Source organism: Genypterus blacodes, unplaced genomic scaffold, assembly GCF_046128005.1.
Source record: "Genypterus blacodes isolate CSIRO-AG114 ecotype Tasmania unplaced genomic scaffold, CSIRO-AGI_Gbla_v1 ptg000092l_1, whole genome shotgun sequence".
Lineage (NCBI taxonomy): Eukaryota > Metazoa > Chordata > Actinopteri > Ophidiiformes > Ophidiidae > Genypterus > Genypterus blacodes.
This window is the reverse complement of record NW_027466896.1, coordinates 56,873-70,000: the sequence shown is the minus strand read 5'-3', so window position 1 is coordinate 70,000 and position 13,128 is coordinate 56,873. Positions and strand designations below refer to the sequence as shown.

Here is a 13,128-nt window from a genome sequence, read left to right as displayed (position 1 = left end):
TGTGACAGGGAGTGTGTGCGGATTCGGAAGACATTTACACACACACACGCGCGCACACACACACACACACACACACACACACAGAGAGAGACTGTACAGGTTCAGCAAGACAGTTAAATAGCTTTAATTGCATTGAATAATGAGAACAGGGTCTTAATGAAAAGGTTTATTAATGGAACATCCAAGGAGATTAATTTAACACTAAGGAAGACAGAAGGAGACTCAAAGAAGAGAGGGAGGGGGCGAGAGAGAGAGAGAGAGTTTGAGGCTGTGTGTGTGTGTGTGTGTGTGTGTGTGTGTGTGTGTGTGTGTGTGTGTGTGTGTGTGTGGGTGGGTGGGTGGGTGGGTGTGTGTGTGTATCAAAAGCTTGATAAGAAACATTTTCTAAATGTTTGTTCTACATATGCAAGATAATTGAAAGTGCTTTTCAGAGGAGAAAAGATGCAGATACAAACAAATCCAAAGTGCTGAAACAAACAAAAAAAATTAGCATTTAGAGTCATAAAAGCAGACTTGATGATGACTCGATGAGTTCAGATCATTTAAAGGTCCAATTTATAGGCAGCAGAGAACGTGAAGGCTTCAAATTCACTTATCAAAGCTCTGACTGAGTCAAGGACGACTGAGAGACCTGCTGCTGACCTAAGAGAGGCTGAAGCACATCCATACTGGTGAATGTGCTCAGTGAAAGTGAAAAATAAGTATTCAGTCACTCCCACGATCTCATGCACCGGTCCTCTGTGTTACCATGGAGGCAACAGTTTGAGATGTGAGATGTGAATATGGAGGTAAAGGATTGATTTCCACAGAACATGACACATTGCCAAGTAAGAGTGTGAGGAGAGACGGAGCTGAGCTGAGGACATGTATGATCTTTACATGCCTGTATGGATCCATGAATGGATCGGTGCCCACGGCGACGCAGGCAAACAGAGACAGCTTGTGTTTGGCTTCTCTGTCAATATTCTGGAGAATCGCATCATTTGATGCTCCCACCAATATTGACGGTGTTGCTGTGAAGAAAACTTATTTTCGGGCCAACGGAACATCCATGATACACACAAAGCTGCTAGTGTGTAAGCTGCACACACACACTCCACACTCTTTACACATCACTAAACAAAGCAGTAAGTCACAGGATTAGATGGGTGTTGATGTTTTGTGCTGTGAGTTGTGGAAGTTTAGTCCTGTTGGTTTGTCCCCCACACGGTCTTAAAGGACTAAAGGACCGGACCGTCTGAGGGTCCTAAAGGACAGTGCAAAGGTCCTAAAGGACAGTGCGGAGGTCCTAAAGGACAGTATGAAGGTCCTAAAGGACAGTCTGAAGGTCCTAAAGGACAGTGTGAAGGGCTCCTGACTGCTGTGATCTACTCGTGATCAAACAAGACTTTAGTGGCGTTTTGGGCATTTTAAAGCATTCGTACTTGAAATGAATGAACAAGGAAGTTTTGTGTGCATAATACGGCGACGTCACTTTGGAGGATCTGTAATCCACTTTAGTGAATCACCAGAGGAGCCGAGTCTCGTCACGGCGCTTAGATGTTCTCCGGAGCGACACGTCGGCTTCTGTAACGTGATCCATCGCTGCTCAGCCACTGGTTCGCACAAATGAACCGCCGCTGATGTGCATGCAAGTATAGGGAAGGTGTAAACAGACTGGAATATGCTCTACAACACACACACACACACACACAGACACACACGTCAAAATGTTTCTTCTCCGGGATTTGAGGGTCTAGCTGTGTTCGTCTGCCGTCCATCGATTTAGAGAAGTAATTTCAACATCACGGGAGGGAAGATCAATGGGAAGTCCAGTTATCAAATCACTTTCAGGTTTTTTTGTTTTTCTATCCCTCACTCTCCCTCTCTTTCTCTCTCTCTATGCTGCTCTCTCCCCCTCTCTCTCTCTCTCTCTGTCTCACTCCTTCACTTTAGCTGCCTATACTGTCTGGATCTCCATTAGCCTTTTGTTGAGCCCATCGCCCTCTCACATCCCTCTCTGTGTTGATCTCTGTCCCTCTATCCGCCACTCTCTCTCTCTCTCTCTCTCTCTCTCTCTCTCTCTCTCTCTCTCTCTTTCTCCATCTCTCTCTCTCTCTCTCTCTCTCTCTCTCTCTCTCTCTCCCTCTCTCTCTCTCTCTCTCTCTCTCTCTCTCTCTCGCTCTCTCTCTCTCTCTCTCCTTTCCCTGGTTCTCAGCTTATCAAAAGAACCTCTGCCAGAGCAAATAAATCAATACAGCTCTGTTTAACCAGCTCAGCCAGAATGGGAGCTGCTCCAACACCTGTCTCCCTCTTCTATTCTTAGAGAATGGAGTAAACTGAGCAGGACTGCCTCCACTAAAGACCCAGAAGACAATAGAATCAATTGTTTCAGTTATTAAAGTGGAGATATGTAATTGTGGCGAGAGCAGAATGGACCTGTGAAAGCTCAGAGAGGCTCACACGTGAAAGTGAAGAAAACACAAGAAAAGATGCGACTGAATGGTTCTATAGGTAAGAAATGGAAGTAGGACACTGGAAGCAACAGAATCAGTGCTGCCTCCATCTTTTCTTTGATTTGGTTTTCCTCAAATCTCTCCCTGTAAATGAGGTAAATGAGCTATGACATCATCCTCTCTGTCAGTCCCAGAAGTACCAGGATGTGCCACCTTCACATCCACAAAAGGGTTTCACTCTCCTGCTCGTGTCAAAGAGCCTGCAGAGCTCCCAGGTTTCTGTAATCCCTCTCCCAAAGGGAACCATGATGAGTTCCAGGAAATCCATCATCATCATCATCATCATTAAGAGAACATGTGTCCCCGTGTTGCCCTCTGCAGCTCCTTGAACCCTCCATCAGCCTAACATCTCCCCCTGCTTGTGTTTGTCAGAAGGGCCATCACGAGATCCGGGAACTGCGTCAGTTCCACTTCACCAGCTGGCCCGACCACGGCGTTCCCTGCTACGCCACCGGACTGTTGGGCTTCATACGACAGGTCAAGTTCCTCAACCCTCCTGACGCTGGACCCATAGTGGCCCACTGCAGGTAAGAACACACACACACACACACACACACACACACACACTTACACGCCAATCTCCCTTTATCCATTAATTATATCAATGCTGTTAACCTTTAAAAAATAGAGGAAGAGAAAATAATTAATGAATCTTGGCGCTGCACTCACATCCCTTCATCGTCCTCATCAAGCAAGGAGAGAGGAAGAAAAAAAATGTGACAGTTTCCACGTCCCCATGGTGACATTATATTTAACCTCCATGTTCTGTTCTCTCTGAAATGTAACGGTTGAACTCTGGGGCCGGGTTGTCAGGAGGTGCGAGCTCAGAAAAGGTCAGAGCTCTGACAAGCTGCAAAGAAAATCCTTTATAGTTCCACAACAATCATGTCTTCCATTCATCCAGACAGAATAAAGCCACACAGGAAGTCACGCAGAGGCCCCAACGCCAAACTCTGACTGTGTGGGCGCTTTGTTCTACCCGCTTACTTAAAGGGCCATACAGCAAAAAACTGCCATTCACACTTAATCTTCCATCGTTTACATGCTACATGCTACAAGCTAATGGTGTCAGCTAGTCTGTGTTAGGTCAGTTTGAAGCTTGCTTGAGATGACGACATTGTGCCAAAAACAAAGGCAGCACGTTTCCTTTAATGTCTGCAGAAGTGTTTGGGATAAGCTAGCTACAAGTAGTGAAAGCTTCTTACCTAACTACTTTTTTCAGTAACTAAGTAGTGTAGCTATTTTCAACACAATGTAGCTTTTCCATGAACTTACTCTTTGTTTCCTGAGCAAAAGCTACACTACTTAACTACTTGTCAACCACTTTATTCAACATACACACTCACACTGAACTCTGACAGTGTGGTAAATGTTGGACAGACAGACAGAGAGACAGACAGGCAGGCAGACAGAAAGACAGACAGACGTGCTGGCAAACAGGTAAAGAAACAACTATGGTAAAACTAAGCAGACAGGAAGTTATGTCAGTCACTTCCAATTTCCGGGGGCACAGTGATGCTATTAGCCTGTGTCATGAGGAAACACACACACATGCACACACACATATGCAAACACACACACACACAGCAGAACCCCAGCAGTATTCTGGTCTCAACATTAATCACACAGGTTGACAGGTAATCTGCTGAGGTACTCCCTCTCTTCTCTCTCTCCCTGTCTCCCTCTCTCTCTCCCTCTCTCCCCCTCTCTTCTCTCTCCCTCTCCCTCTGTCTTCTCTCTCCCACTCTCTTCTCTCTCTCTCTCTCTCTCTCTCTCTCCTATTTCTCTCACTTGCCTCTCCCCCTCTTCTTCCTCTCTCTCTCATCTTCAGTCTTTCTCTCCTTTCTCTCCCTCTGTTCCTCCCTCTCTTTATCGCTCCTCTGTCGTTCTCTCGCTCTCTGAGGGCTGTCAGGATTGTGGCACATAGCCCCCCTCTCTCCCTCCATACCTCCCCCCTCTCCGCTCAGCTCAATCCCTCCATCCATGCTACTGTCTCTCCCTTGATCTCTCCCCTGTGACGGACGCCTCTGTGCCTCCCCATCTGGAACCTTTTCCTCCCCCGTCTCTCTCATTTTCACTCGGTCCCTTCGTCGATTGGAACGCTCCAAAGGTTCACACCGTTCTGTGATTGGTCTAAGATAAAGACACAAGGAGCCATGTGAGGTGTTTAGGTGCTGGCCAGCTTCTCTCTCTCTCTCTCTCTCTCTCTCTCTCTCTCTCAGCACCTGCACACCTGACTCGCTCCCCTCAGGCTCTCATCTCCTCGCCAAAACATCAAAAAGTCTTTAGTTGGAAAGTGTTTTGCCTCAGAAGATGACCTCCTGTGAAACTGTGATAAAAATCCATCCAGTCCCATTTGCAGAAGTGTGTTAAATTGGAAGAAAATGATATTGAATAGTAAATAACAGTTGCAGCACTTTTTTCTGCCTGGATCCCCTCAGTGGAGCGACGGAGCGGCGGAGCTGTGCCGTCTCCTTCCTGGGGCGGACATAAAGACCAGGAGGAAATTGTTGGCAGATTCCCTTGAAATGAAAACAACAAATCCACCGTTTTATCTGAAATAGGTTGAACTGACGACAGCAACTGGCATCATCCACCATATTGATTAGACCTGAAACCTCACAGCCTTAGAAGTGATCAGATACCGTGGAAGTGGATTATGGGGATATGTCATGATGACTATTATCCTTTATGAGCGTCACAGGTGTCTTCAATCTTATTATCAGTTATTCAGTCTGTAGGAACAATAGCTCCTCTTTATCAATATGCTCTTGATTTCAGGGTGTATTATTGTATTGATTGATTAATGGGGGGGAAATGGATCAAACCTAATCAAATGAATTCAACTCCATCAGATTAATCTCATAACAGACCTCTGGTTATCTGCTGATTAATAAACATTTATGCCTAACTGAATGGATTAGCAAATGACTGACGATGATGATAATAGTGAGTGTGTGTCAGAATCAACAGATGAGACGCTGTGGGATTGACATGGGAGATTAGAAATGACAAATGGGCGATTCCTTCAGATGTCTCCATGCCGGGCTCGGAACTTATCAGTCAACCTTTGGTTTAACCTGTTCCTCTTCCTCTGTAGTGCCGGCGCTGGGAGGACGGGCTGCTTCATCGCGGTGGACATCATGTTGGACATGGCAGAGAACGAAGGCGTGGTGGACATCTTCAACTGCATCCGAGAGCTGCGGTCACAGCGAGTCAACATGGTGCAGACAGAAGTACGCAAACAAACACACACACACACACACACACTCTTTACTCTCCTCTCTCTCTTCTTTCTTCTTCTTCTTCCCTCTGCTTGTTGTGTAAATGATCCGTGTTGTGGCCGTCGTTGTCTCCCTTCCCTCTCTGTGGGTGGGGGGGAGGGGCTTCATGTTGTGTATCACTGCAGGTCCATTTTGTTTAGATTGAATTGAGTCTAAATGATCCCCATTTAACCCTTTAATGTGTGGAGTCCCTCAATCTGTCAGTGACAAACATTTCTCTTGGATGTGACCCCGCTCTCCATTTTGTAAGACGATCCCTACCTGAGCTTTTATTACATCATGGGTTCAGTCCCTAAACTTTCCTGTCATTTTGCCGAGCATGAACTTAATCTGCTTGCTATCCTTTAACAAAGTCTGTCATTGATTCACACTTTGCTCCCCTAATCATTTTCAAGCAGTAGGTGTCTTGAAATGAGTCTAATTTTGGAATACTGTTCATTTCTATTCCAAGCCAACCTTAAACCAGCCTAATCCATCCCGCCTCTGCTTTCCATTAGAGCCACTGATGGAAACCCTGCATATCCCAAAATGCAACTTTACTGGGAATGAAGAAAAACAAGCTTATTTCTCGACTGACGGCAGAAACTCTGAGCCTGAAATTGAGCTGTGAATGGGTTTAAGGGGTGTGAGGTTCAGAGAAGTTAGCCACTGAGTGCTTATGTGTGTGTGTGTGTGTGCGTGTGTGTGCATGCGTGTGTGCTTTTTTGAAACGGACCTAAATGCATCCTGGCCTGCCTGTTTGATATGTGTGGGAGCAGTTTGTTGCTTGTTGCTATTATAATCCTGCTCCGCTCAACACAACGCAATTAATCTTTTAAAAGGCGTCGGGGAGAGAGGTGTGTGTGTCTGTGTGTGAGTGTACTTAATGATGGGGTGTGTACTCCAGCATGTGCCTGAGTGCATGCATGTACAGTACGTTGTGTGTTGTGTGTTGTATGTGTGTTTATATGAGTGTGTGTTGAACAGTTAATGGGCAGGAGAGGGTTTAAAACTCTCCTCTTCCACACAAGGGCAACAATTAACATTTGATAGAGAGAGACGGTGGAAGGGAGCGGGCACATTAACATGCAGGGGCGCCGCCGCTGCTGCTGCTCGTGTTGACTGGTGCTTTTAAAAGCGAGCCAGTCGGTCGGACCACAAAGAGGACACTTGATGCAGAGCACAACAACTCCTCAGGGCAAAGCACGGCTCGTTTTTAATTCACTTCCAGGCTGCAGAGGGCACAAACACGCAAACAATACATGTGCACGCGTGTTCACAGCTCTTTGTTAGAGGGTTGAAAGAGGAGGAGAGGCAGCTTCCTGTGGCCTCAAGGTGTTAGAGCCAGAATCAAGTTCAGGGTTGTACATGGATGTCTGATGTGTCAAAGTTATCGCCTCATGTTGAGTTCTGAACCTACTGAAGTGGATGTGACTCATGTGGCTGTTGTGTTGTGACTTGTGTTGCAGGAGCAGTATGTGTTTGTTCATGATGCCATCTTGGAGGCGTGTCTATGTGGGAACACAGCCATACCAGTGTGTGAGTTCAGAGCCATTTACTACAACATCAGCAGACTGGACCCACAGACCAACTCCAGCCAGATTAAAGACGAGTTTCAGGTTGGTACACACACACACACACACACACACACACACACACACACCAGGTTACCCTCTAACACTCTACTTAGCATCTATCAAGCTAAATCCTTTCCACTCTTTCCTGCAGACTCTCAACATAGTGACACCTAGAGTTCGTCCAGAGGACTGCAGCGTGGGTCTGTTACCTAGGAACCACGATAAGAACCGCAGCATGGACGTCCTGTCAGCTGACCGCTGCTTGCCTTTCCTCATATCTGTGGATGGAGAGAGTTCCAACTACATCAACGCCGCACTGATGGACGTAAGTGTACGTGTGTGTGTGTGCGTCTCAGTTTCCTTAGCGATGCCTCTTTTCTAACAATTGTTCTTTTGACTTGTTCTTTGTTTATTTACGTGTTTTTGTTTATTCAACACTCCAGAGCCACAAACAGCCAGCAGCCTTCATTGTTACCCAGCATCCTTTGCCAAACACCATGGGCGACTTCTGGAGGCTGGTGTTCGATTACAACTGCTCCTCCATCGTCATGCTTAATGAGATGGATGCAGCACAGGTACACACACACACACACACACACACACACACACACACACACACACACACACACACACACACCGAGCTGTTTCCTTAGACAGCCAGCCAATCACCCCCGGCAACTGTTAAAACCTTTACTTTGCACAACAATAAAAATAAACATTAACTTAACGCAATTAAATAGAGAAAGAGCAGAATTTGCCCATTTGGTCAAATAGAATTAAATTCCCTTCATTTAAAATCACACAGATGTGAAAACCCTAACAGAGACTAAAATGCTCAATCAATCATTTAAACTTATTGATCCCATTGAAGTGCTTTAAATGCTGAACATGAAGTAAACACTCAGATCTGACCAATAGCTCTCTGGGTAAACTCAATCAATATTGTTTTGATATGAAATATTAAAAATGAACCATTTTGAACATTATAATGATGCCTGTTTGGTGTGTTTGCAGGACATGATCGGTAATTACAGTAAAGCCACCGTGTCAAAGCGTCTCAAATGTAGATTGTAACATAAACCTGCAGCTTAATGACCTCTTGACCCCCTGGTTTGACCTCTGACCTCATAGTCTTGGGCTGAATTCACACCGTATTTCATCCCAACCTTCCACTTTTATCCTTCAAACCTCTTCACCTCTTCTCTTCATCTTCCCTGCCGGCTCCTCTGTAGTTGTGTATGCAGTATTGGCCAGAGAAGAGTTCGTGCTGCTACGGCCCCATTCAAGTGGAGTTCATCTCTGCAGACATCGATGAAGACATCATCAACCGCATCTTCAGGATCTGCAACATGGCCAGGGTGCGTTCACCATCAAAGCCTTCACAAACACACACACACACACATATACACGCACACACACACGCTGTTGAGTTGGACTGGCAGTTAAACCAGCAGAGGCGTCTTCTCATACAAAGGAGCCCCTGTAGAGTTCAAACAGGAGCATCCAGCAGGCAGTTTGTTTGTTTATCTCTCAACAAACTCTAAACTGAACTTACTCCACTAAATCCACTCTTTTCTGCTTGGAACAGCACCAAAGCTTGCAGTCATGCCTGTGTGAACTCTGCTGAACAGGCCTTTTCGTTTATTGTGACCTTTAATTTCCCCAAACAGGCAGTTAGAGGGGAGCTCACCGACTTCATCACTGTCCTTTACAGCCTAGTCTGTGTTCTGTCTCCCTGCGCTGCCAAATGACATAATTACAACCAAACATTTAGACAAAATGTCCTCTCCTTTCCTTTCATCCCCTCACTGCTCTTCAGTCCCTTTCTCTCTCTTATTTCCTTTCCTCCTGACTCTCTTTCTTACTCCCTCCTGTTCTCATTTTCTCACCCACCTATCCATGACAGTGCAAGTGCCCCAGCGCCTGCATGCAAAGTGCTGTGTGAATTCTGCTCTACTCTCTCTTTCTCTCTTCTCTCTTCTCTCTCTCTCTCTCTCTCTCTCTCTCTCTCTCTCTCTCTCTCTCTCCCTCTCTCTTTTCCCCCTTTCACACACATCACAAGTGTAGCGTGAAATGGCTCATATCATTGCCACAACACATCTCACAGGGATAGCAGCTCTAACCTGCCTGAGAGAGAGAGAGAGAGAGAGAGAGAGAGAGAGAGAGAGAGAGAGAGAGATGGAGATAGGAAGGCAAGACAAAGTGTGAGTGAGTGAGTGAGTGAGTGAGCTAGCATGTGAGTGAGTGAGTGAGTGAGCTAGCATGTGAGTGAGTGAGTGAGTGAGTGAGTGAGTGAGCTAGCATGTGAGTGAGTGAGTGAGTGAGTGAGTGAGTGAGTGAGTGAGTGAGTGAGTGAGTGAGTGAGTGAGCTAGCATGTGAGTGAGTGAGTGAGTGAGTGAGCTAGCATGTGAGCGAGCATGTGAGTGAGTGAGTGAGTGAGTGAGTGAGCGAGTGAGTGAGTCACCTCAGGAGTTATTTGAATGTGTGTATGCGTCACCACCCAGAATAGTGCTGCGTCACACCTGTTCTCCCTCTGCTGTGTAAAATGAGCTTTGTTGTATTTGCAGCCTGTTTCATGTGTCTGAGCTCGGGGAGAAGCAGGACGGCCTCATTTTATTATTCACCTTAAATGTGTTTTTGAGAACATAACAGGAGGAACTATAAAGCTTCATCTCCTCTCCAGCGCAAACAGCAGTTTACTGGATCAATCACTAACCCGTTCTCCAGCAAAACAAAGACAGCAAACACAGACTAAAGACTTTTCTGATCACAAATCAACCGGCATCATAGAAGACTCAGTATTAGTCATTAGCCTTAATAGTCCCATCAGAGTGAGCTCATGTCTGAGCCTCTAAGGTGGAGCTGTCTGCTTACAGCATCTAGATACATTATAGGAGTTAACCTGACAGTGATGTATTGATGGTTTAATAGTTACATATAGCACCCAAAGGTCCTATACTTCCCTTTCCCACTAAATTACAGCATGCTGACTCTCCACCTCTCCCTCTCTCTCTCGCTCTCTGCCCGTCAGCCTCAGGACGGTTACCGCCTGGTGCAGCACTTCCAGTTCATTGGCTGGCCGGCCTACAGAGACACGCCCCTCTCCAAGCGCTCCATCCTGCAGCTGGTCAGGAGACTCGCTAAGTGGCAGGAGCAGTATGACGGAGGGGACGGGAGGACTGTGGTGCACTGCCTGTGAGTCCAAACACACACACACACACACACACACACACACACACACACAAAATGGGAGATTCCTCAGCATAGACATCATTTACAAGTAAGTTTTGTTTGCCAGATTGCATTGCAGTGTCAGAGTTAGAGTCTGAGGGCTCAAAGGTTAAACATGAATTATCTTGTGAAGGTATAAAACTTTCCAGAATACACACACACATGTACGCACACACACACGAGTACAGTGTGTGTGATGCTGAGCTCCTTCCAGTCCCTGCCTCTACAGACCAAATGAAGCTGATAATGAGTGAGAAGAACAGAAGCTTTAAAATCTATAGAGGAGAGATTACAGGGAAGTTCAATAACAATAGCACACACACACACACACACACACACACACACACACACACAATCTGCCACGCCTTAAGCACCTCACTGGTGCTCATCCAATCAGCTTCCTCTGTCACAGCTCATTGGGCCAATCAGAATTGGCATTGATTTATTTCTTGTAGCTGCTTTGTTTGCTCTCAGTGTTTCTGTGTGAGAGAAACCAGAGACCAAACCAAACCAACACAATAATCCTGCTTCACTTAAGATATTTTGAGGTCACACTCTTTATTCTTGTTCATATCTTATTTGTTCCGCTAAGAAAGTACAAATACCCTGCAGTTTATTGTTTTTTGCTCTTTTTAGATGCTAAACTGGATTTATTTGTCTCAGTATTTATAATCTGTGTAAAGTTTAATCTGATCTAATTGAATCTTTTCTCTCAAAGGTGTGTGGTAGATAGATGATTATCTACCACACACCTCTACCACACATTATGACAGAGGTACAAACTGAATACTTCTTTCTAACAGTTAAACACATTAAATTCTAAAGCAGAATTGGAGCTTCAGTTGTGGTCGTCCAGTGTTTCAGCTCAGTGTGAATGTGAGCGATGTGGACGTGAGCGTTCTCCGCTACGGGATAAAGAGCCACCGGCTAATCAGCGCTCAGTATTGATCCAGCAGACTCAGTAATACCAGAGATAAGGAGAAACATGATGGGCTGATCGATAGCTGCTGAAAATGGATTATTCTGGTCTCTCCACTTGTCCTGGAGGTTTGGGTGTGAGGGGAGCACATGTCTCACTCTCTGCAGGTCACAGGAGGGAAGCAACACATGAAACAAAGCAATCTGCAGTCTGCACTCTGCTTATTTACAGATGGACATTTGAGATAGAGACCAATGAGAAATATTGAGCTGTACACACACACACAGACACACACACACAGACACACACACACACACACACACACACACACACACACACACACACACACACACACACATACACAAAGGGGGAAATTATTTGTTGAAGCTGCAAAGGTTCAGAAACACACTGATGAATAACAATTATTCTGTTGTTTGTTAAACTGATGCATCCATCAATCTATCCCTCCCTCTCTCCTTACCTCCCTCCCTACCCTCCCTCCATCTATCCATCCATCCCTCCATCCATCCATCCATCCCTCCTTCCCTTCCTCCCTCTCTCCCCTCCCTCCATCCATCCATCCAGTGCTCCCACCTGTAAAATGCAAAATGCTGCGTTCACTTGAATCAAAAGAATGAATCCAAGAGTACACAGTGAGTTTAAAGTGTTTATATAAATATAGAGTGTGTGATTTTTGTGTTTCACCACACACATACACACACACACTCCTGCGTCTCCTTTGCCTCTTTCATTAAGCTTTATTAAAACCTGCTGCTGATTTCATGTTTCAAAGTGTGCTGATTTTCTTTTTTCAAAGTCCTACACAATCAACCTTAACAAGGCAACAACAAAGCCCAGGCAGCAGAATCTGTTTGAGGGGAAATAAGTGCCTGAAAGGGAAAATTAAACTCTGTGATAAACACATTTCACCGTGCGCGGCTCCTGCAGCGATAAAAGGAGAGAGAGGGACGTTCCTGCTGTTCCACCAAAGAGAAGAAACATCTTTGACTTGTGAAGCTTCAAAGCTGCAGGTCTGAAAACACTTGGGGTGTTTTTCCTGTTTACTCTCCCTCTTTTCTTTCCTCTTACTCTGTTTCTCTGCTCTGTTCTTCCTCTCAGCAGCTTCACCACTTTGCCTTTGACATGAAGGTTTTCAAATGATGATGTCGTTATTTTTGGATGAAGACCATCTCTGCTTCCTCTTTTCCGCCCTTTAATTATTTGCTTTTCTCTCTGTTTCTTTCCCTCTTTCCTGTTTTCTTCCCACCTTCCTGATCTCCTCTTCCTCTCCTCTCTCTCATACCTTCTTTCCTGCCCTCCGCACCTCTTCTCTTCCTGATGCAGTACCGGTGGAGGGCGCTCTGGAACCTTCTGTGCCATCTGCAGCATCAACGAGATGATCCAGCAGCAGAACATTGTCGATGTGTTCCACACCGTGAAAACATTGAGGAATAACAAGACTAATATGGTGGAAACGATGGTGAGGACACACACACACACACACACACTCAAGTACACACCTACACAAAGATCTACTGTATGCACAACGCAACAAATACAGCTTTCATTGATTGTGTTGTGTTTGTGTCCACAGGAACAGTATAAGTTCTGCTATGAAGTGGCTCTGGAGGCTCTGAGCTCC

At 45.6% G+C, this 13,128-nt stretch overlaps 1 protein-coding gene across 1 annotated transcript in view; it reads left to right on the top strand.

The window, feature by feature from the left end:
* Window positions 1-10,805, top strand: part of LOC143007623 (receptor-type tyrosine-protein phosphatase T-like) — a gene marked incomplete at its 5' end in the record, with an annotated part of 122,778 nt that extends 111,973 nt beyond the window's left edge. The window contains 7 exons of the mRNA XM_076159032.1: window positions 2,868-3,022; window positions 5,596-5,731; window positions 7,228-7,377; window positions 7,487-7,660; window positions 7,779-7,910; window positions 8,568-8,693; window positions 10,368-10,805. Coding sequence (XP_076015147.1) covers window positions 2,868-3,022; window positions 5,596-5,731; window positions 7,228-7,377; window positions 7,487-7,660; window positions 7,779-7,910; window positions 8,568-8,693; window positions 10,368-10,535 — 1,041 coding nt within the window. The remainder of the gene's footprint in view (window positions 1-2,867; window positions 3,023-5,595; window positions 5,732-7,227; window positions 7,378-7,486; window positions 7,661-7,778; window positions 7,911-8,567; window positions 8,694-10,367) is intronic.
* Window positions 10,806-13,128: the final 2,323 nt, after the last annotated feature.